Genomic DNA, 26,036 nt, shown 5'->3' on the forward strand with positions numbered 1-26,036 from the left:
TGACGACCTCTGTGTAACATCTCAAGAGAGTACGTTTGAAGCGGTAGAAGCAAACCTCACCTCAGCTCAAGATGAGCTACTCCTCTACTACGAGCAAAACCATCTACACGCAAACCCTGCGAAGACCCAAGTCTGCTCGTTCCATCTCAGGATGCAAACCGACCTCTTAACATCAAATGGTCTGGAACACCACTAGAGAATTGTACCAACCCTGTCTACCTTGGCGTAACCCTGGACCGCACTCTCTCCTTCAAGGAACACATCAAAAACACCAAACTGAAAGTCAGCTCCCGAAACAACATCTTACAGAAACTGACAAATTCCAAATGGGGAGCCACAGCACACACACTAAGATGTACTGCTTTGGCCCTGTGCTATTCCTCGCCGGAGTATGCATGTCCTGTCTGGGAGAGATCAACCCATGCCAAGAAACTCGACCCAGCACTGAACAACACCTGCCGCTGGATCACTGGCTACCAACCTGAACAACCTACATCTCCTCGCTGGTATCGCCCCTGCAGATGTGAGACGGGAAGTTGCCAGCCGAGTAGAGTTCACAAAAGCTACCAGTGATGAACGCCACCTCCTCTACGGACGTGAACCCTCAGCCCAACGTCTGAAGTCAAGGAGAAGCTTCCTCAGCAATGTCCAGCCCCTAACAACATCTCGGGAAGAAACCAGACTCCAGCTATGGACACAACAATTAGAGAAAGACCCCCCTCCTATTGACATGGGAATCCCCCCTTTTGAAGACCTGCCCCCCGGGTCAGAAACACCATGGGTCCAGTGGAAGACACTAAACCGCCTGAGAACAGGAACAGGGCGATCAAAAGCTGCTCTGGCCAGATGGGGCTACAAAACCGGCCCAACCACCTGCGAATGCGGGGAAGAGGACCACACGATGCAGCACTGCCTTGTCTGTCCTCTGCTACTCAACCAGTGCAGCTTAAAAGATCTTGCAGAGTTCAACAACAATGCAAAAGACTGTGTAAAGAAATGGGAAACTGTCATATAACCACATGCTTCAAAGACACGAAAAGAAGAAGAAGACAACACACTGTGTCCAATATTTTCACAAAGATAAAATAATTCATATTTTTGGTTCATTTAATAGTTAAAACAAATTTACATTATTGCAATCAGTTGACAAAACATTGTCCTTTACAATTATAAAAGCTTTTTACAAAAATCTACTACTCTGTTTGCATGTCAGCAGACTGGGGTAGATCCTGCTGAAATCCTATGTATTGAATGAATAGAGAATTGTTTTGAATCGGGAAAAAATCGTTTTTGAATCGAGAATCGTGTTGAATTGAAAAAAAAAATATGATTTTGAATCGAATTGTGACCCCAATAATCGATATTGAATCGAATCGTGGGGCACCCAAAGATTCACAGCCCTAGAAAGTACACAATGTGACAAAGAACATTTGACAACAGTCAATCCAGGGATCTAGATATCCTCACTCTTTTGCCTTCACCTTCATTGGCCATTCGTTTTTTTGGTGACTTTGTATACTCTGGACCTAGACGTTGACATACCTGGCGGACAATAACTGATACAGTCTGCTTTGCCAGTCCAAATGCATTCTGCGTTTTCTGTAGTTAGTCTTCCCTCAACGGCCAGGTAATACAAAGCACACGCTACCTTTTTTATCACATCCCCGGTAGCCCGCATTCTCGTTGATTCTCCTTCGACAAATGGACGAAGTTTTTCGGTAAGTACAATCACAGCTGACCTCGGCATTCGAAAGTTCTCTTGCCGTCTGAGAAGTGTTGTATCCCAAATAGCTGCAATCGCTTTCTCTTAAGATATTCATGTGTGATTTCCACAAGTGTCTGTACATTTAGAAGAATGAGAAACACGGGCATGTCTAGATGACTGGCCTCAATATTTCCAGAGGTTAGCTCCGAGTTACGAAACCGCTTTATTATGAAGCTGGCTGTGGCGCGTTCTTTCTGATGTCATTTCCTGTGTGGGGCGCGGCCTTTCTGGCGTCACTTCCTCTCCGAACTCAGTTTGTAAACGATCGATGAGTCCATACAAAGCTAAGAGCCGGAGATTCAAGAAATACACGGCGCACTTACCCGTGTAAAAATTTGTCCGGGAAGGGGAACCTTAAACGATGGTTTAGTGTGGCTGAAACGGAGCTTAGGCTAAATATTTACTTGTTTAAGGGGTTAGTGTAGACATAACCTAAAATTCCCAACTTTGCTGCAGCATTTTCAAAATGGTTTAATTTGTTTTCAACAGTATTAAATCTGTCGTGTCTTGGCGACACATTCCTCTTTTGGTCCCGAACCACAGGAGAGGCCTGCCCTACTCAGGATCTGCCGGGTCCCCGCTCCGACCCGCTCCTCCATAAGCTTGCCGGTGGTGTTCTTGCTTACATTTTTGGTTTGAAAAGTTGAACTTTTACCAAGTTGCAAACAGTTTTTATTTGTTGATGAGAGAACAATGCCCACCTTATTGACCGGGAGGAGGGTCTAAGGCTGTGTTGGGTGAGGTCACTTCCCATCACTGGTTGAATGGATCCCAGAAGATCCTACCGTAATCCATACTTGCCAACCCTCCCGAATTTACCGGGAGACTCCCGAAATGCAGCGCCTCTCCCGAAAACCTCCCGGGACAAATATTCTCCCGAAAATCTCCCGATTTTCAGCCAGAGCTGGAGGCCACGCCCCCTCCAGCTCCATGCGGACCTGAGTGAGGACAGCCTTTTTTTTTATGACAGGAGGACAACAGGGTGACAAGAACTAAATCATCCAGACTAGAGATAAATTGTATTATTATGTTTATCTTACCTAAAAATAAATATATTTATTAATAAAAAAAACAACTAAATACATTTTTACTATATTTTGCTAAAAACATCAAAATTAATTGTAATTTTATTTGTATTTTTTTCTGACTCCTTATTACATCCAGCCATAGAATTATACATTAAAATAAATATATTGGAAATAATTAATTTTAAATGATCATAATAATTCATTCAAAATGACCATATTTAATTATTAAAATAATTGCTTGTTTATCAACAACTTTAGCATTTTATTCATTACATTTTGAAGCTCTCAGAAGCCAAGTTATGTTATATTCCTTAAGATTTATTTATGCAAGTTTGAAGTATCAATTATCTAAACACAATTTTGTTTGCATATTTTCAGGATGTAGATATATATATATGTATGAAATACTTGACTTGGTGAATTCTAGCTGTCAATATACTCCTCCCCTTTTAACCACGCCCCGCCCTCAACCGCGTCCCTGTTTTCCCCCAACCACGCCCCACCTCCCGAAATCGGAGGTCTCAAGGTTGGCAAGTATGCCGTAATCAAACCGAGGGACCTCAGCTCAGGTCAGAGATTAGAGACCAGACCTATTTAAAACAGCAGGGGCACTCGCTTCTACAAATGTTTGCAGCAGGGGCCATGTTATAATTCACACAGAAGACACTTCCACAGCAAATACAATTAATTGTGTGTAATCATGCTTCTCAACAAAACTGCGAGGCTAATTCTAGAAATGATGATTGTTATCCCTCACAGCAAGAGGGCTAGCGAGAGCAATGTAAGTCATAAAATAAACACAGCAAAGTAAGCCTGATTTTGTTAAAATGCATCCTGCTGCAATTGAAAATGGTAAAAATGAATTAATGAGCCTTGAAATCAGTACGATGGAATTTGTAAACATCCAACGGGGAATTGGATTGCCAATATGCTCATAGCACGGAAGTGATCACTTCACGTGTCGGCATGAGCTTTGTTCTTTTACTTCTATGTTATTTCTTGCACAAAAAATGCACTCCCTTTTGTTGTCATATTGTGTACCGTATTTTTCGGAGTATAAGTCGCACCGGAGTATAAGTCGCACCTGCCGGAAATGCATAATAAAGAAGGAAAAAAACATATATAAATCGCACTGGAGCCCAGCCAAACTATGAAAAAAACTGTGACTTATAGTCCGAAAAATACGGTACATATGATGGAATTATCATTTAGAAATGTCCAAATCCCGATCCCATTTTTTGGCGCCGTAGCCGATTCGAATTCAGGTCCCCGATTCGATACTTTGACAAAATATTATAAAACTGAAAATGTAAACTGAGGGAAACACCTTTTCATAAAGCTTATGTTATTACATTTGGAATGTTGTTGCAAATCAGTTAATGTGTTAAATGTGTGGTATACAATCCGGTTTCAGGGCAAATCACTCTACGGAGACGGCCCTCGCAAAAATGACTAATGATCTAGTGCTAACGATGGATTCTGATGCGTCATCTATGTTGCTGCTTCTTGATCTTAGCGCTGCTTTCAATACCGTCGATCATAATATTTTATTAGAGCGTATCAAAACACGTATTGGTATGTCAGACTTAGCTTTGTCGTGGTTTAACTCTTATCTTACTGACAGGATGCAATGCGTCTCCCATAATAATGTGACCTCGGACTATGTTAAGGTAACGTGCGGAGTTCCTCAGGGTTCGGTTCTTGGCCCTGCACTCTTTAGTATTTACATGCTGCCGCTAGGCGACATCATACGCAAATACGGTGTTAGCTTTCATTGTTATGCTGATGACACCCAACTCTACATGCCCCTAAAGCTGACCAACACGCCGGATTGTAGTCAGCTGCAGGCGTGTCTTAATGAAATTAAACAATGGATGTCCGCTAACTTCTTGCAACTCAACGCCAAGAAAACGGAAATGCTGATTATCGGTCCTGCTAAACACCGACATTTATTTAATAATACCACCTTAACATTTGACAACCAAACAATTACACAAGGCGTATCAGTAAAGAATCTGGGTATTATCTTCGACCCAACTTTCTCGTTTGAGTCACACATTAAGAGTGTTACTAAAACGGCCTTCTTTCATCTCCGTAATATCGCTAAAATTCGTTCTATTTTATCCACTAGCGACGCTGAGATCATTATTCATGCGTTCGTTACGTCTCGTCTCGACTACTGTAACGTATTATTTTCGGGTCTCCCTATGTCTAGCATTAAAAGATTACAATTGGTAAAAAATGCGGCTGCTAGACTTTTGACAAGAACAAGAAAGTTTGATCATATTATGCCTATACTGGCTCACCTGCACTGGCTTCCTGTGCACTTAAGATGTGACTTTAAGGTTTTACTACTTACGTATAAAATACTACACGGTCTAGCTCCGTCCTATCTTGTCGATTGCATTGTACCATATGTCCCGGCAAGAAATTTGCGTTCAAAGAACTCCGGCTTATTAGTGATTCCCAGAGCCCAAAAAAAGTCTGCGGGCTATAGAGCGTTTTCTATTCGGGCTCCAGTACTATGGAATGCCCTCCCGGTAACAATTAGAGATGCTACCTCAGTAGAAGCATTTAAGTCCCATCTTAAAACTCATTTGTATACTCTAGCCTTTAAATAGCCCCCCTGTTAGACCAGTTGATCTGCCGTTTCTTTTCTTTTCTCCTCTGCTCCCCTATTCCTTGTGGAGGGTGGGGGGCACAGGTCCGGTGGCCATGAATGAAGTGCTGGCTGTCCAGAGTCGGGACCCGGGGTGGACCGCTCGCCTGTGCATCGGCTGGGAACATCTCTGCGCTGCTGACCCGTCTCCGCTCGGGATGGTGTCCTGCTGGCCCCACTATGGACTGGACTCTTACTATTATGTTGGATCCACTATGGACTGGACTCTCACAATATTATGTCAGACCCCAGGCCCGGCCCTAACCAATCTGGCGCCCTAGGCGCACATCGGCAGTGAAGTGTATATACTCACAAGAAACCGAATAGCTTTGTCTTTGACATTTTTTTTTTTACTTAAAGAAAGCAAATTAACAATCAGAATAGTTAGATAAAAAAAAAATATGAATAAATAAATGAATACAAAAAAATAAAAAATGAATATATGAAATACATTATTTTTTACATACATACAGAAAATAAAACGTGTCAACAAGTTGCATAAAATAAATTAAAAATACAATATAAATAAGGCACTGCACAAAACAAGATATCAAACCAGTATGACTTTAACAACTATATTACAAAAAAAGGGGATCCTACAGAGTTCTCTATTTGTGCTGTTGTAACAAATAATATTTCTATTAAATAGGCTTTACTTTACATTTTAATAAACGTGGGATTATTTTTTGTATTTAGAAATAATAGTACCAACTTTTTTTTTTTTTTTCTCCAACATTTGTGGCACTGGCGTGGCGCCCCCTGATGGACGGCGCCCTTAGCATTTGCCTATACAGCCTATGCCACGGGCCGGCCCTGTCAGACCCACTCGACATCCATTGCTTTTGGTCTCCATATGCGGTCCTCTCCAAGGTTTCTCATAGTCATTCACATCGACGTCCCACTGGGTTGAGTTTTTCCTTGCCCTTATGTGGGCTTTGTACCGAGGATGTCGTTGTGGCTTGTGCAGCCCTTTGAGACACTTGTGATTTAGGGCTATATAAATAAACATTGATTGATTGATTGATTGATATACGTTTTTTTAACAAAATAAACTGGCAAGTGCACCTTAACTGAACAAAAGCAAAACTATTGGCTCTTATATAAAAATTAGTTGGGTGAAAAAATGCTGTAAAAACCACAGTAAATTTCACAATTTTACCATGAAATCAATTGCTACTTTTACATTGCACAATTTGATGGATTACTTGCTTTGAAATCATTATTATTATTTATATATGTTTTAAAAAATGGCTTGAATGTTTGATAACATATTTTTGCATTTAGGTTAACATAATTTGCGATTACAGGGAGTATTGTTTTTATTTTCTCACAAAATAGAAAGAAATAATACGTTTAGTAAGAAAAGTTACAGTACTTTATTGATACGTACAATTGCCAGGCTTCCGAGGGTCAAATACAATTAGGTGGCTTTAAGCATATAATGTGTGTCATGTAGTAACAAGCACATTCATAATAACATGTAATATTGACGTATTTTTACTCATTTTAAGCATACAGCAACGTATTATTTTCACAGATGCATCACAACGTTCACTTTTCCCTCAACAACAAACCCTCAGCATTATGTAGAAGTATTGCCAAGTGCTGAACAAGAAATACAAACTGTAAACACAAAAACACCAATCACCTATCGTACAATGTCTGCTCTCACCGGGATGCCGACTGATGGGATGTTTAAATATTTCCGTTTAGATGAAGAATTAATCATAATCCTCACGAAGGGTTATAAAAATGAGCATCTTTTCAGGTCTTTCTCACCATCTCCGGGTATAAGTTGACTGTCATAGGTGACCAACTTCTCGGTTTATGGCCACATATTTTAATATTTTCCCGGTGAGAGGCATGATTTATAATCTATAATTAACTTTGAACAGCTAAGAGGCGATGCCGCAGCTCACTAGCTCAATTTGTCAACATTGCATCATAAGCTAGTTAGCTCTGTGATAAAAAATAATTATGCAAAAGCGCTTATATTAAAGGGGAACATTATCACCAGACCTATGTAAGCGTCAATATATACCTTGATGTTGCAGAAAAAAGACCATATATTTTTTTAACCGATTTCCGACCTCTAAATGGGTGAATTTTGGCGAATTAAACGCCTTTCTAATATTCGCTCTTGGAGCGATGACGTCACAACGTGGCGTCACATCGGGAAGCAATCCGCCATTTTCTCAAACACCGAGTCAAATCAGCTCTGTTATTTTCCGTTTTTTCGACTGTTTTCCGTACCTTGGAGACATCATGCCTCGTCGGTGTGTTGTCGGAGGGCGTAACAACACGAACAGGGACGGATTCAAGTTGCACCAGTGGCCCAAAGATGCGAAAGTGGCAAGAAATTGGACGTTTGTTCCGCACACTTTACCGGCGAAAGCTATGCTACGACAGAGATGGCAAGAATGTGTGGATATCCTGCGACACTCAAAGCAGATGCATTTCCAACGATAAAGTCAAAGAAATCTGCCGCCAGACCCCCATTGAATCTGCCGGAGTGTGTGAGCAATTCAGGGACAAAGGGCCTCGGTAGCACGGCAAGCAATGGCGGCAGTTTGTTCCCGCAGACGAGCGAGCTAAACCCCCTATCGACCCTAGCTTCCCTGGCCTGCTGACATCAACTCCAAAACTGGACAGATCAGCTTTCAGGAAAAGAGCGCGGATGAGGGTATGTCTACAGAATATATTAATTGATGAAAATTGGGCTGTCTGCACTCTCAAAGTGCATGTTGTTGCCAAATGTATTTCATATGCTGTAAACCTAGTTCATAGTTGTTAGTTTCCTTTAATGCCAAACAAACACATACCAATCGTTGGTTAGAAGGTGATCGCCGAATTCGTCCTCGCTTTCTCCCGTGTCGCTGGCTGTCGTGTCGTTTTCGTCGGTTTCGCTTGCATACGGTTCAAACCGATATGGCTCAATAGCTTCAGTTTCTTCTTCAATTTCGTTTTCGCTACCTGCCTCCACACTACAACCATCCGTTTCAATACATTCATAATCTGTTGAATCGCTTAAGCCGCTTAAATCCGAGTCTGAATCCGAGCTAATGTCGCTATAGCTTGCTGTTCTTTCCGCCATGTTTGTTTGTGTTGGCTTCACTATGTGACGTCACAGGAAAATGGACGGGTGTTTATAACAATGGTTAAAATCAGGCACTTTGAAGCTTTTTTTTAGGGGTATTGCGTGATGGGTAAAATTTTGAAAAAAACTTCGAAAAATATAATAAGCCACTGGGAACTGATTTTTAATGGTTTTAACCATTCTGAAATTGTGATAATGTTCCCCTTTGACAATATTGCAACTAATTGGCTAATATTCACGTCACGAGATGTAAACGGAGTACTGTTGGATGTTTTTTCAGAGGACTTGGACAGAATAGTGTGCTCCCATTAGTTGCATTGTTAGCCGCCTCATACTGGCTGTATTTTACAACTTAGAATTAATAAATAAAAACATATGTTTTCTTGTCTTACTTTGGGATTGTGAAGCATAGCCAAAACTCTCCAAAAAAGTGCAGTTCTCCTTTAACATGAATGAAACTAAACATGGGAAGGTTGTGTCTCCTAAAAAAAAAACGTTTTTTCTTGTTTAAACTTGACCAAACATTAGAAATTAATAATTTACAGTAACATCAATAACCGGATGCTAATGGGATGTGGGGTTAAAGTGTTTCCTCAGGGTCCCGTTAAACTTAAGTGCTGAGTTGTTTATTAGGTGACCTGTGATGGCAGCTGCTTCAGGATCACGGTGAAATGCAGATTAGCAAACAGAGTATAAAATGTGCCCGACCCTTCAGTCTGACAGGCACATACTGTGCGTGCACCTACAGTAGAGGTAGAGAGGAGGATAATATACACTTTCTTATGAAGCTCAATTTGTTTAAATTGCTTTAATGGCAAATCCAGATTAGATGCTTAAAACGGTTATAATCCCAAATATTTACCAACAGTGCAAAACATTTAAATGAATTACTGAATCCCTCTCATAAATGTCATGACCGGAAGGTCATGTCCTGTTGTTGTTGTTGTAATTCTTCCCTAGGTTAGTGCTTGGTTCTGGTCTGGTGCTCCTATTTTGGTTTCCTCTTCCTGTGTATCCATCCTGCTGTGACGTGACCACTTATTGAGCACCGTTCTCCACACCCGCCTTTGTTTATTGATTAGTGTACCCACCTGCTGTCTCCACTAATCACGCCTCCTTGCACCGTGTACATGGTCCCGCCATTCACATATTATTGTTACTGTTTTGTTTCTTTGTTCCTATGCTAATATAGTTTTTCCGTGCTAGTGTTATGCTACATTCTAAGTCCATGCTACTTGTTATGCTGTGCTAAGATTGCCTCAAGCTTCACGTGCGGTTCCCTGCGGCACGACCCACTTGTAGTTTTTGCCACGTTTTGGATTAAACACAAATTATACCTTCACACTGCCTGCTGTCTTCCGCATCTCTGCATCACAAACTCTTCAATATGCTGCATCACAACAATAAACACACAAAAATTGATTGTGCAAAGGTTTTAGGCACTTTTCAGCAATTGTATTGTAACGATTAGCGCTGTGCAAAATGAACAAAAATATATATGCCAATTTAGGCAATTGTATTTACTGATAATGACATACTAAGGTAAATATTTCTTCAAAATGTACGTATACACTAGGGTTGTAATGAAATACAAACGGTAATATACTGCTTCTGAAAAATACCAATATTTTTTTTTTTTTTATGACATGACTGAGCACTAGAGATGTCCGATAATGGCTTTTTTGCCGATATCCAATATTGTCCAACTCTTAATTACCGATTCTGATATCAACCGATACCGATATATATACAGTCGTGGAATTAACACATTATTATGCCTAATTTTGTTGTGATGCCCCGCTGGATGCATTAAACAATGTAACAAGGTTTTCCAAAATAAATTTAACTCAAGTTATGGAAAAAAATGCCAACATATCACTGCCATATTTATTATTGAAGTCACAAAGTGCATTTTTTTTTTTTTAACATGCCTCAAAACTGCAGCTTGGAATTTGGGAGGAGGTTGAGGTGGGCGGGGTGGGGTTGAGGTGTGTTTGGGGGGGGGTGGGGGGTAGCGGGGGTGTATATTGTAGAATCCCGGGAGAATTAGTGCTTCAAGGGGTTCTGGGTATTTGTTCTGTTGGGTTTATGTTGTGTTACGGTGCGAATGTTCTCCCGAAATGTGTTTGTCATTCTTGTTTGGTGTGGGTTCACAGTCTGGCGCATATTTTTAACAGTGTTAAAGTTATTTATACGGCCACCCCCAGTGTGACCTGTATGGCTGTTGACCAAGTATGGATGGCATTCACTTGTGTGTGTGAAGAGTCGTAGATATTATGTGATTGAGGTGCGGCAACAAAAGCAGTGCCTTTAAGGTTTATTGGCGCTCTGTACTTCTCCATACGGCCGTGTACCACTCCGTACAATAGCGTTTTAAAAAGTCATACATTTTACTTTTTGAATCCGATACCGATAACGTCCATCTACTAGCTACTTCTAAATCACTAATCCTCGCCGCCATGGCGACAAATAAAGTAAGTTTCTTACAAGTATCATCCCTGCAGGACGAGGAATAGCTAAACATGCTTCACTACACACAGTTTGAGGATACAATAGCGAACTGCTAACAGCAAGCTAGCGTTCCTGAATGTAAACAAACGCCGAAGGCATAGGCTGTAATGATATAATATATACTTACGTTGATATTTTCCATTATCAAAAAATATTGTGTCTTTTTTATTGTTTATAAAGTCAGGAAATACGTCCCTGGACACAGGAGAACTTTGTTTATGACCAATGTATGATCCTGTAACTACTTGGCATCGGACTGATACCAAAATTTGTGGTATCACCCAAAACTTATCAAAACGAATAAGTGATTATTACATTTTAACAAAAGTGTAGATGGAACATGTTAAAACAGAAAGTAAGCAGGTATTAACAGTAAATGAACAAGTAGATTAATAATCCATTTTCTACCGCTTGTCCCTCATAACTGTGACAAAATAATAGAATGATAAATGACACAATATGTTACTGCATATGTCAGCAGTCTAATTAGGAGCCTTTGTTAGCTTACTTACTACTAAAAGAGACGTTGTCTAGTAAGATTACTATCTTATTTAATGCCAAAATTGTTATTTAATTTGAATAAAAAATGTATGTTTAATAAATCATAATATTTATGTTAAAATAAAGCCAATAATGACATTTTTTTGTGGTCCCCTTTATTCTCCTACACATTTAATCTGGAAATAGCCCATAAGTCATTAAAATTCAAATCCCCATCTGATCGGAATAATCTCTCTGCTTCTTTAAATCCCATTACTTCTTTTTTTTATGTAAATCAAATTAAGTATCCAACCTGCAAACAAGTTGTTCTTGTTTCTGATTTTGAAGTTGTATTATGTTCCTCCTGATGAGGTGTTGTTGTATTGTATTCTCTTGTAACCGACTGAAATGGTTTATGTAAATGTGTGTGAGTAGGTGTGATGCGGGGTGCTGTAGAAGTGGTAGAGCAGTGTCTTTTTGTGTTTTATTCTGTTTTGTTGTGTTGTATGTTGTTTTTTGTTTTTTTTTGTTTCTGTATTTGTGTCAAGACCCTCTTGAAAATGAGATACTGCATCTCAAGGGTCTATCCTGAATACCATATTTTTCGGAGTATAAGTCGCACCGGAGTATAAGTCGCACCAGCCGAAAATGCATAATAAAGAAGGGAAAAAAAACATATATAAGTCGCACTGGAGCCCGGCCAAACTAAGAAAAAAACTGCGACTTATAGTCCGAAAAATACGGTACATTGAAATTGAAAAGTATCGAAATACATTTTTGTACCAAAATATTGGTATCGGGACAGCCCAAGTATACACCCATGAAATAAATGACAATTGTGCTTATTTATAAAATATATGTTTTATAAATAAGTAATTTTAGCCGCAATCAAAAAACTAGGCCCGCAAAAGGGTGCATCAGAAAGCGGCTTGAAAACGGTCTTCAAAACATAGTCTATGCGAAATTTTAAGTCAAAGAACCACCATTAGTTGGTATTAGTATACTACCGCGATACTAATTAATCATATTCGGTACTATACCGCCTCTAAAAAGTACCTGTCCAACAGCCACCCGCCCCCCCCCCCCCCCGCCGTCGTTACGTCGCGTCGTTGCTGGTTTACGAGCAGAGGAGCATGTTCGGCAGCGCACAATCACGGAGTACTTACAAACAGACAAGGTGTGTAGACAGAAAAGGGTGAACGTACACATTTTGGCCTAAAAACTAAAGATAAAGGTGAAGTTATAACACTGAAACGCCCTCAGGAAGAGGTGCTTTAAGACATGGCTAGCTAGCTAGCTAGCTGCTAAAGTCCATCCGCAGTCTGCAGTGTTTTAGATACTTCTAAATCACTAATCCTCGCCTTCATGGCGACAAATAAAATATGTTTCTTACAAGTATCATCCCTGCAGGACGAGGAATAGCTAAACATGCTTCACTACACACCGTGGCTCACCGGCGTCACAATGTAAACAAACGCCATTGGTGGATCTACACCTGACATCCACTGTAATGATACCAAGTACAGGAGTGTTTAATGTACCCTAAGAGTTTTTGTTAAAACAAAGCCAATAATGCCATTTTTTTGTGGTCCCCTTTATTTAGTAAAGTATCGAAAAGTACCGAAAAGTATCGAAATACATATTGGTATCGGGACAACACTACTACACACAATTGTCATCGTCCACACTAAGTATTTTTAACCCATCCAACATCCTAACACCTGTCAAAAAAAGACATTTTATTCTGCTCTGTTCATCCAAGCAACTACCTCACACTCTCCTTTATCTTCTCAATAGACATGGCAGGCGGACACGGCGCCTATAATTAATGGACAAACCTCCAGCCTGTTGGGAGGGATCGGCGTCCGGGAAGGATCAATACTACAACACAACCCTCCTGTGAGTCATACAACTTTTTCATCCCGCAGAAGGTGACAGAGGCATTAGCGCCACTAAAACCTGCGCCGCTCGCTCGCGGTGTAGCGGCTGTCTGGCAGCAAGTGCAGAGGAATGGCCACCTCTGAAGAACCCGTTTGTGAGCGCTCTCGTGGAAAAGGGGGCCTTCGGCGCCAATCGATGAGGCCGATTATATCATCGCTGACTTCCCCTCCATTACGGGAGCAGGGAAAGGCAGCCTGTGAACCGCGTAAAGGCGCAGAGTACTAATATGGTGACGTCTGCGTGTTAAATTGTTCTCAGGCGTTTCTATGAGGGGCCGTTAGGGACATTATTCAGAATTACCTCGTACATACACGACTGAAATGCTCTCACATAAACAACTGAAATGTTTTTCTCTCACACACACACTACTGAAACACTCTTATACACTACTGAAACACTCTTATACACACTACTGAAATGCTCTCACATAAACAACTGAAATGTTTTTCTCTCACACACACTACTGAAACACTCTTATACACTACTGAAACACTCTTTAACACACTACTGAAATGCTCTTACATAAACAACTGAAATGTTTTTCTCTCACACACACACTACTGAAACACTCTTATACACTACTGAAACACTCTTATACACTACTGAAATGCTCTCACATAAACAACTGAAATGTTTTTCTCTCACACACACACTACTGAAGCACTCTTATACACTACTGAAACACTCTTATACACACTACTGAAATGCTCTCACATAAACAACTGAAATGTTTTTCTCTCACACACACACTACTGAAACACTCTTATACACTACTGAAACACTCTTATACACTACTGAAATGCTCTCACATAAACAACTGAAATGTTTTTCTCTCTCACACACTACTGAAACACTCTTATACACTACTGAAACACTCTTATACACACTACTGAAATGCTCTCACATAAACAACTGAAATGTCTTTCTCTTACACACACACTACTGAAACACTCTTATACACTACTGAAACACTCTTATACACACTACTGAAATGCTCTCACATAAACAACTGAAATTTTTTCTCTTACACACACACTACTGAAACACTCTTACACACTACTGAAACACTCTTATACACACTACTGAAATGCTCTCACATAAACAACTGAAATGTTTTTCTCTTATACACTACTGAAACACTCTTATACACACTACTGAAATGCTCTCACATAAACAACTGAAATGTTTTTCTCTCACACACACTACTGAAAAACTCTTATACACTACTGAAACACTCTTATACACACTACTGAAATGCTCTCACATAAACAACTGAAATGTTTTTCTCTCACACACACACACTACTGAAACACTCGTATACACTACTGAAACACTCTTATACACACTACTGAAATGCTCTCACATAAACAACTGAAATGTTTTTCTCTTACACACACACTACTGAAACACTCTTACACACTACTGAAACACTCTTATACACACTACTGAAATGCTCTCACATAAACAACTGAAATGTTTTTCTCTTACAGACACACTACTGATACACTCTTATACACTACTGAAACACTCTTATACACACTACTGAAATGCTCTCACATAAACAACTGAAATGTTTTTCTCTCACACACTACTGAAACACTCTTATACACTACTGAAACACTCTTATACACACTACTGAAATGCTCTCACATAAACAACTGAAATGTTTTTCTCTGACACACACACTACTGAAACACTCTTATACACCAGTGAAACACTCTTATACACACTACTGAAATGCTCTCACATAAACAACTGAAATATTTTTCTCTCACACACACACACACTACTGAAACACTCTTATACACAACTGAAACACTCTTATACACACTACTGAAATGCTCTCACATAAACAACTGAAATGTGTTTCTCTCACACACTACTGAAACACTCTTATACACTACTGAAACACTCTTATACACACTACTGAAATGCTCTCACATAAACAACTGAAATGTTTTTCTCTCACACACACACACTACTGAAACACTCTTATACACTACTGAAACACTCTTATACACACTACTGAAATGCTCTCACATAAACAACTGAAATGTTTTTCTCTCACACACGCTACTGAAACACTCTTATACACTACTGAAACACTCTGATACACACTACTGAAATGCTCTCACATAAGATTAGATTAGATTAGATTTATTGGTCCCCTTGGGGAAATTCATTGTCACTGCCGTACATTTAAACACTAGACATTACACATCACACAAAAAAAAATAACAAAAAGACATCATACATGACTAACACACATTTACAGGCTTGTCAGACAGGTCGGCCGGGCCTGCTGTTAAGGGCGGCTATAGCTGCAGGGATCAGGCTTTTCCTGAGGCGGGCCCTCCGGAATTTGATTGTTCTGTACCTGCGCCCTGATGGTAGTGGGATGATGTATTGGTGTAGTGGGTGAGTGATATCCTGAACTATTGTTTTTGCCAGTCGGGTGATGGACCTGTGGTTTATGTCTGAAATGTTGGGTGTGGGTAGGCCGATGATTTTAGCTGCTATGTTTGTAATGCGTGTGAGTTTGGTCCGGTTGGTTACAGAAAGCATGGTGAAAAAACATGTGGAACAGTACAGAAGGATGGGTTGAACAATGCTTTGGTAAAGTAATAACAGGAGATGAGGTGCAACGTATAGTCCTTTAAGTTTCCGGATGGCTGACAGTCTTTGTTGACTTCTTTTTTGAATGTCCGTGGTGTGTTGATCAAAGGTGAGTTTATTGTCCAAGGTTATGCCCAGGTATTTAAAAGTGTCAACTGTTTTAACTGTTTGTGTGTTTATGATGATGGGGTTCTGAGGTGAGGGGGGGTTGAACCATATTTCTTTTGTTTTATTGACATTGATTTCCAGATAACTGGCTGTGCATGACTCTGTGAAATGTTTGACTGTGTTATGATAGTCCAGGATGGATTGACTGTTGGAGAGGAGTGCGAGAATGGCTGTGTCATCTGAGTATTTTAAGTATGTTGTGGTGGGTGAGATGCTACGGCAGTCATTGGTGTAGAGTGTGTACAGGAAAGGGCTCAACACACATCCCTGTGGGACCCCGGTGTTGATGGTAAGCAACTGAAATGTTTTTCTCTCACACACACACTACTGAAACACTCTTATACACTACTGAAACACTCTTATACACACTACTGAAATGCTCTCACATAAACAACTGAAATGTTTTTCTCTTACACACACACTACTGAAACACTCTTATACACTACTGAAACACTCTTATACACAACTACTGAAATGCTCTCACATAAACAACTGAAATGTTTTTCTCTCACACACACACTACTGAAACACTCTTATACACTACTGAAACACTCATACACACTACTGAAATGCTCTCACATAAACAACTGAAATGTTTTTCTCTTACACACACTACTGAAACACTCTTATACACTACTGAAACACTCTTATACACACTACTGAAGTGCTCTCACATAAACAACTGAAATGTTTTTCTCTCACACACACTACTGAAACACTCTCATACACTACTGAAACACTCTTATACACACTACTGAAATGCTCTCACATAAACAACTGAAATGTTTTTCTCTCACACACACACTACTGAAACTCTCTTATACACTACTGAAACACTCTTATACACACTACTAAAATGCTCTCACATAAACAACTGAAATGTTTTTCTCTGACACACACACTACTGAAACACTCTTATACACCAGTGAAACACTCTTATACACACTACTGAAATGCTCTCACATAAACAACTGAAATATTTTTCTCTCACACACACACACTACTGAAACACTCTTATACACTACTGAAACACTCTTATACACACTACTGAAATGCTGTCACATAAACAACTGAAATGTTTTTCTCTCACACACACACTACTGAAACACTCTTATACACTACTGAAACACTCTTATACACACAACTGAAATGCTCTCACATAAACAACTGAAATGTTTTTCTCTCACACACACACACTACTGAAACACTCTTATACACTACTGAAACACTCTTATACACACTACTGAAATGCTCTCACATAAACAACTGAAATGTTTTTCTCTCACACACACACTACTGAAACACTCTTATACACTACTGAAACACTCTTATACACACTACTGAAATGCTCTCACATAAACAACTGAAATGTTTTACTCTCACACACACACTACTGAAACACTCTTATACACACTACTGAAATGCTCTCACATAAACAACTGAAATGTTTTTCTCTCACACACACACTACTGAAACACTCTTATACACTACTGAAACACTCTTATACACACTACTGAAATGCTCTCACATAAACAACTGAAATGTTTTACTCTCACACACACACTACTGAAACATTCTTATACACTACTGAAACACTCTTATACACACAACTGAAATGCTCTCACATAAACAACTAAAATGTTTTTCATGAGCTGGAACGTTGCGCTTGATAATGCTGCGGCGCACACTCGCAACGGAACGAGTGCTCCAGGCTGCTTGGCTGTCGGTAGGAGAAAGCACCGCTGTGTGGCCGCTCAGGTGTCACGTCTTGCAAGTGCAACCCACGGCCGCAGCCCAACCCTTGTTGCATTGAAAGTGTTCTTATATTCTCCGCTGAAGCCCTCAAATTATGAAGAAAAGCTCCTGCCTCGGTTAAGCTACTTGTCGGCAGTTAGGCATACATTTTGTTCACAAACAACTTGGCTTTAAAAAAAAGATTTTAAAAAATTGTCTGAAAAGGGGCGGGCATTATTGGTGACCGGAACCAGAATGCAACCTCTCTCATACACACTGGTAAGATGCTCTCATACACATAACTGAAATCCTTGCACACATACTACTGAAATTACTGTCTCTCACACGCACGTGGTGTGTGTGTGTGCGTGCGTGAGAGAAAAACATTTCAGTTGTTTATGTGAGAGCATTTCAGTAGTGTATGTGAGAGCATCAGTAGTGTATGTGAGAGCATTTCAGGGCAGCACAGTGGGAGAGGGGTTAGTGCGTCTGCCTCACAATACGAAGGTCCTGAGTAGTCCTGGGTTTAATCCCGGGCTCGGGATCTTTCTGTGTGGAGTTTGCATGTTCTCCCCGTGACTGCATGGGTTCCCTCTGGGTACTCCGGCTTCCTCCCACCTCCAAAGACATGCACCTGGGGATAGGTTGACTGGCAACACTAAATTGGCCCTAGTGTGTGAATGTGAGTGTGAATGTTGTCTGTCTATCTGTGTTGGCCCTGCGAGGAGGTGGCGACTTGTCCAGGGTGTACCCCGCCTTCCGCCCGATTGTAGCTGAGATAGGCTCCAGCGACCCCGAAGGGAATAAGCGGTAAAAAATGGATGGATGGATGGATGTGAGAGCATTTCAGTGGTGTGTATAAGAGTGTTTCAGTAGTGTGTGTGAGATAAGAACATTTCAGTTGTTTATGTGAGAGCAATTCAGTAGTGTGTATAAGAGTGTTTCAGTAGTGTGTATAAGAGTGTTTAAATAGTGTGTGTGAGAGAAAAACATTTCAGTTGTTTATGTGAGAGCATTTCAGTAGTGTATGTAAGAGGTAATTCTGGAATAATGTCCCTAACGGCCCCTCATAGGTTTCGGCTTCCAGCAACATTAACAACCTGCCATCCACAGAGACAGCAATCACTTTGCTGATGATGTGCTCATTAGTGGTATCAAAGTCGGAGCACAAAAATACACTATCAAGGTGTATACAGTCGTGGTCAAAAGTTTACATACACTTGTAAAGAACATAATGTCATGGCTGTCTTGAGTTTCCTATCATTTCTACAACTCTTATTTTTTTGTGATAGGGTGATTGGAGCACATACTTGTTGGTCACAAAAAACATTCATGAAGTTTGGTTCTTTTATGAATTTATTATGGGTCTACTGAAAATGTGACCAAATCTGCTGGGTCAAAAGTATACATACAGCAATGTTAATATTTGGTTACATGTCCCTTGAATTTTTGACAACTCCTCATGACAAAATTGGTGCAGTTCATGATAGAATAATTATGTATATATTATCACACAACTTTTATGCTTAAGGGCCCTTGCTATAATTATTGTCAATTGTGCTGAAGTGGTATTTTTCTTTGTCTGTGCAAAGCTGGCAATCCAAGGCCGAACACCGCTGTGACGCAGACAGAGCAGAGACAAGGCGATATCACCAGCGTCAACACATTTGCATTTTTGTATAATCATATATTGTGTCGAACTGGAGTTGTCGAGATAACCCCCTTCCCTCAGCGACAGCTTCAGTGATGTAAACAGGGACCTCACAAATAAATAGAGGAAGCACACGGGCTGGACTTTTAGAACGTAGTTTGGATCCGTAACTAGAATACAGCCCAAAACACGTGTCTCCTCATTGAGCCAAATTGAACTCTGTCTCTGTATGATCCCTTGCTTCTCGTCTGTTTAATAGATGTCATCAGTGTTTGAACCTGACAGTTCAGCTAAATGTGTTGGTTTTCAGACATGGACTTGTTTCTTCAGCATTGTCCACATGTTTAAGTCAGGACTTTGGGAAGGCCATTCTAAAACCTTCATTCTAGCCTGATGTAGCCATTCCTTTACCACTTTTGACGTGTATTTGGGGTCATTGTTCTGTTGGAACACTCAGCTGCGCCCAAGACCCAACCTTTGGACTGATGATTTTAAGGTTGTCCTGAAGAATTTGGAGGTAATCCTCCTTTTCCATTGTCCCATTTACTCTCTGTAAAGCACCAGTTCCATTGGCAGCAAAACAGGCTCAGAGCATAACACTACCACCACCATGCTTGACGGTAGGTTTGGTGTTCCTGGGATTAAAGGCATCCCCTTTTCTCCTCCAAACATATTGCTCAGTATTGTGGCCAAACAGCTCAATTTTTGTTTCTTCTGACCACATAACTATCTTCCAGAAGGTCTAATCTTTGTCCATGGGATGTCAGATGAAACATTGAACTGTTTGGCCACAATACCGAGCAATACCGTGGTAGGCATGGTGGCTACCAAATAATTCTCCTCACTTTCAAAGCTATCCATAACCTCTCTCCTTCATATCTCTCTGACCTGCTCCATGTCGCCACGCCCTCGCGTTCCCTAAGATCTTCTTCATCCATCCATCTCACTGTCTTTGGAACTCATTACCACCAGACCATCGTAACTTAGACTCAATATCCCTCTTCAAATAAAGACTCAAAACACACCTATTCCTGACTGCTTATTCATTGTAAATCTTATCGATCTTTGTTGTTGTTTTTGTTGTTTTTATCCAATTTATTTTATTGTTTTGATTTTGTACGGTGTCCTTGAGTGCCCAGAAAGGCGCCTTATAAGTGACATTTATTATTATTATTATTATTATTAATATTATTATTATTATTATTAAAAGCGCCTTATTGCAGTGAAACTTGCCAAGGGATATGTAACCAAATATTAACATTGATGTATGTATACTTTTGACCCAGCAGATTTGGTCACATTTTCAATTATAAAAGAACCAAACTTCATGAATGTTTTTTGTGACCAACAAGTATGTGCTCCAATCACTCTATCACAAAAAAATAAGAGTTGTAGAAATTATTGGAAACTCAAGACAGCCATGACATTATGTCCTTCACAAGTGCATATAAACTTTTGACCACGACTGTATGTGTGTATTTGTGTGTGTGTGTGGTACCTGTTACAATCGACGTGCAAGAGTAGATGGGAGGAGCTTATAGTGAGGGCAATTTTGTGCCACTGGCCGTCGGCAAGGCGGTAGGGGAAGGACTCGGAGCGGGGCTTGCCCTTGAAGCGGTAGTGGTAACGGATCTCCTCTCGAACGCCGCTGCTCTCCAGTTCAAAGTAGCTGAAGGAGAGAAAGTCAAAAGTCAGACATAGGTTTCTACACAGCTGAGAATCATAATCACAGTATTAAACATTGGTAGAATATTGGTAGCAGAAAGAACAACCCCTTTTGTGTGAGTGGGTGTGTATGAGTGTGAATGGGGGAGGGAGGGTTTTTTTGTTTTTTTTTTGGGTTGATGCACTAGTTGAAAGTGTATCGTGTGTTTTTTTCTATGTTGATTTAATAAAAAAAATAAAATAAAAAAAATAAAATAAAAAAAATAAAAAATAAAAAATAAAATAAAAAAAAATAAAATAAAAAACATTGGTAAATACACTATATTGCCAAAAGTATTTGGCCACCTGTCTTGACTCATATGACGTTGAAGTGCCATCCCATTCCTAACCAATACGGTTCAATATGATGTGGGTCCACCTTTTGCAGCTATTACAGCTTCAACTCTTCTGGGAAGGCTGTCCACAAGGTTGCGGAGTGTGTTTATAGGAAGTTTCCACCGTTCTTCCAAAAGCGCATTGGTGAGGTCACACACTGATGTTGGTGGAGAAGGCCTGGTTCTCAGTCTCCGTTCTAATTCATCCCGGGTTCAGGTCAGGACTCTGTGCAGGCCAGTCAAGCTCATTCACACCAATCTATGTCATCCATGTCTTTTTTTTATTTTTATTTTGTATTTATTTATTTATTTTATTTTTTAAATTAAATTAAAGAGTGTGTTTATAGGAATTTTCCACCAGTCTTCCAAAAGCGCATTGATGAAGTCACACACTGATGCTGGTCGAGAAGGCCTGGCTCTCAGTCTCCGTTCGAATTCATCCCAAAGGTGTTCTATCGGGTTCAGGTCAGGACTCTGTGCAGGCCATGTTTTTTTATTTTTTTTATTTTTGTTTTATTTTTTTTATTTTTTTATTTTTTTTATTTTTTATTTTTTATTTTTTATTTTTTATTTTTATTTTTTATTCATTTATTTATTTTTTTATTTTTTTATTTTTATTAAATTAAAGAGTGTGTTTATAGGAATTTTCCACCAGTCTTCCAAAAGCGCATTGGTGAAGTCACACACTGATGCTGGTCGAGAAGGCCAATTTTACAGTAAAAACTTTATTTCTTACATCATTTTACGGTAAATATAAAAACAGTACCACTGTTTTGTTTTTTTATAATATAACTGGACCAGATATGAGCCGGATTAACAAAAAAAATATGGTGCGGATTCATTTTACCCTTTTGGGCCCGTGTCTTTTTGTATCTCGGAATTGATCTCATTTGCCAGATCTGAAACAGCTTTGGGCCAAATCTGGTCCAAAGCAGCGGAAAACAAGGTCACATGCAGCCCAAATATATGCGAGTTGTTAGCGAAACTTGTTTGGCATTGATTTGCATCATATTTTAATGTGTCTACAAAGAAAATAGTTTGTCTACTTAAAGTACCATATTTCCTGGACCATAGGGCGCACCGGACTATAAGACGCACTGCCGATGAATTGTCTATTTTTGATCTTTTTTTTTCCATATATAAGGCGCACCGCATCATAGGGCGCATTAAAGGAGTCATTTTATTTTATTTTTCTAAATTGAAACACTTCCTTGTGGTCTACATAACATGTAATGGTGGTTCTTTGGTCAAAATGTTGCATAGATTATGTTTTACAGATCATCTTCAAGCCGCTTTCTGACAGTCGCTTCCGGATGCGCCGTTTTGTGGGCGGTCTTATTTACGTGGCTCACCTTCGGCAGCGTCTTCTCCCCGTCATCTTTGTTGTAGCGGTGTAGCGTGCAAGGACGGGAGTGGAAGAAGTGTCAAAAGATGAAGCTAACTGTTTTAATGACATTCAGACTTTACTTAAATCAATAACGGAGCAGCATCTCCAAGGTCGGAAATGTGTCCCGTGAAAAAACGTCCGACCGGAACTCTCTAATAACTTAAAGTTCCTTGGGTGAATAATGTCAACTCACTACACCGGTATGTTTTAGTGCTTTCATGGCGAGTTTACTGACAGATATAAGTAAGAACTTTACACTACTTTATATTAGAAATGGCAACAGCGGAGGATGAATGTCCCATAACAAGAAGATAGAGAAAAAGAAGAAGATTATCGACTACGGTGTCGCCATGGACTACAAAGGCGGACGCGTGCAATTTTTCAGGATTTATGCAGATCAATACAGATCAGCAGGTACCAGAAGGTAAGAAAAGTTGCTTTTGCATAATATTGCGAAACAATAGATATGTCTTACCTTACACACACCGTAATAATAATACCCGTATGTTTAATTCGCTGACAATCCATCAAACGGTGCGACTTCATAGCTTACCAAAGTCGTACTAAAACATTTTGATACATTTTTGAGCGCTGTGTGTAATGTTCTATATTTTCAATGGAACATATAACATGTTGGTGTTGTTTACTTGAGTCATATTGCCATCATAGTGCAGTCTACACATACATATTATGTTTGACTGCCATCTACTGGTCACACCTATTACACCATGTACCAAATAAAATTGCTTCGAGGTCGGTAAGCAAAACCAGAAGTATTGCGTACATTAGGCGCACCGGGTTATAAGGCGCACTGTCGAGTTTTGAGGGGGAAAAAAATAGCATTTTAAGTGCGCCTTTTAGTGCGGAAAATACGGTAGTAACGACAACACTCTTCATTAGGTTTTTTTCTTGATGGTAACAAAATGCACCATTCCATTGCAAATAATTAGCAGCACACATTTGTGCAAAACATGTAAATAGTAGAGATGTCCGATAATGGCTTTTTTGCCGATATCCGATATTCCGATATTGTCCGACTCTTAATTACCGATTCCGATATCAACCGATACCGATATATACAGTCGTGGAATTAACACATTATTATGCCTCATTTTGTTGTGATGCCCCGCTGGATGCATTAAACAATGTAACAGGGTTTTCCAAAATAAATCAACTCAAGTTATGGGAAAAAAATACCAACATGGCACTGCCATATTTATTATTAAAGCCACAAAGTGCATCATTTTTTTTAACATGCCTCAAAACAGCAGCTTGGAATTTGGGACATGCTCAGGTTGAGGTGGGCGGAGTTCGGGTGGAGGAAGGTTTGGGGGGTATTTGTTCTGTTGTGTTTATGTATGTGTTACGGTGCGGATGTTCTCCCGAAATGTGTTTGTCATTCTTGTTTGGTGTGGGTTCACAAGGGCCATACTTGCCAATCCTACCGGATTTTACGGGAGACTCCCGAAATTCAGCGCCTCTCCCGAAAACCTCCCGGGACAAATTTTCTCCCGAAAATCTCCCGAAATTCAGGCAGAGCTGGAGGCCACGCCCCCTCCAGCTCCATGCGGACCTGAGTCCGCTTTCCCACAATATAAAGAACGTCTACAGTAAAGCAGTTTGTCTGCCGTAAACAGCAATGTTGTGACACTCTTAAACAGGACAATACTGCCATCTAGTGCATTTGATGAAAGCACTTTTGTGCGTGCCACACAGCAATGCATCATCAGAGAGGGTGTTCAGCATGGTTAGAAAGATAGTGACAGAGAATAGAACAAGGATGGACAATTCAACCCTTAACTCAACAATGAGTAGATGAGTGTTATGTGTGTGTATATGTGTAAATAAATGAACACTGAAATTCAAGTATTTCTTTTATATATATATATATATATATATATATATATATATATATATATATATATATATATATGTCTTAATAAGGTTATCCAAAAAATAGTGCTCGATACCGTGGTAGAGCGCAATATATGTATGTGTGTGAAAAAAATCACAAGACTACTTCATCTCTACAGGCCTGTTTCATGAGGGGTTCCCTCAATCATCAGGATGATGATCTCCTGATGATTGAGGGAACCCCTCATGAAACAGGCCTGTAGAGATGAAGTAGTCTTGTGATTTTTTTCACACACATACATATATATATATATATATATATCCATCCATCCATCCATCCATTTACTACCGCTTATTCCCTTCGGGGTCGCGGGGATATATATATATATATATATATATATATATATATATATATATATATATATATATATATGAAATACTTGACTTGGTGAATTCTAGCTGTAAATATACTCCTCCCCTCTTAACCACGCCCCCAACGATGCCCCCGCCCCAACCACGCCCCTCGCACCCACCCCCCACCCCCCACCTCCCGAAATTGGAGGTGACAAGGGCGCATATTTATAACAGTGTTAAAGTTGTTTATACGGCCAACCTCTGTGTGACCTGTATGGCTGTTTACCAAGTATGAGATGTATTCACTTGTGTGTGTGTGTGAAAAGCCGTAGATATTATGTGACTGGGCCGACACGTAAAGGCGGTACCTTTAAGGTTTATTGGCGCTCTGTACTTCTCCCTACGGGCGTTTTAAAAAGTCATACATTTTACTTTTTGAGACCGATACCGATGATTTCCGATATTACATTTTAAAGCATTTATCGGCCGATCCGTAGTAAATAGCGTATTTAATAAAACACAAGACTTCCTTTAGTGTTATTGAAGTTTAAACAGTAAACACCACACGCATTCCTTCAGGCACTTGACCTGTAGCGAGTGCTGTGTGCCGTCTCATCAGCCATGCTGATTTAGAAGGCAGCCAGCCACAGTAGCAGCTTAACAGCTGCAGGCAACCCATCTTGGCCTTTTAACATCCCCGTTGGCAGCAAGTGACCTCAACAGTTGAACCTTTGGTACAACACGGACACGTT

General features: G+C 39.9%; 1 protein-coding gene across 2 annotated transcripts in view; it reads right to left on the reverse strand.

Annotated features, from left to right (window-relative positions):
• Positions 1-26,036, reverse strand: part of LOC133615912 (protein kinase C-binding protein NELL1-like) — a 547,026-nt gene that overhangs the window by 404,827 nt on the left and 116,163 nt on the right. For both annotated transcript variants that reach the window (XM_061974796.1, XM_061974797.1), the window contains exon 4: positions 21,149-21,319. In XM_061974796.1, the coding sequence (XP_061830780.1) occupies positions 21,149-21,319 (171 nt within the window). The remainder of the gene's footprint in view (positions 1-21,148; positions 21,320-26,036) is intronic.

The sequence above is a fragment of the Nerophis lumbriciformis genome, linkage group LG15 (genome assembly GCF_033978685.3).
Source record: "Nerophis lumbriciformis linkage group LG15, RoL_Nlum_v2.1, whole genome shotgun sequence".
NCBI lineage: Eukaryota > Metazoa > Chordata > Actinopteri > Syngnathiformes > Syngnathidae > Nerophis > Nerophis lumbriciformis.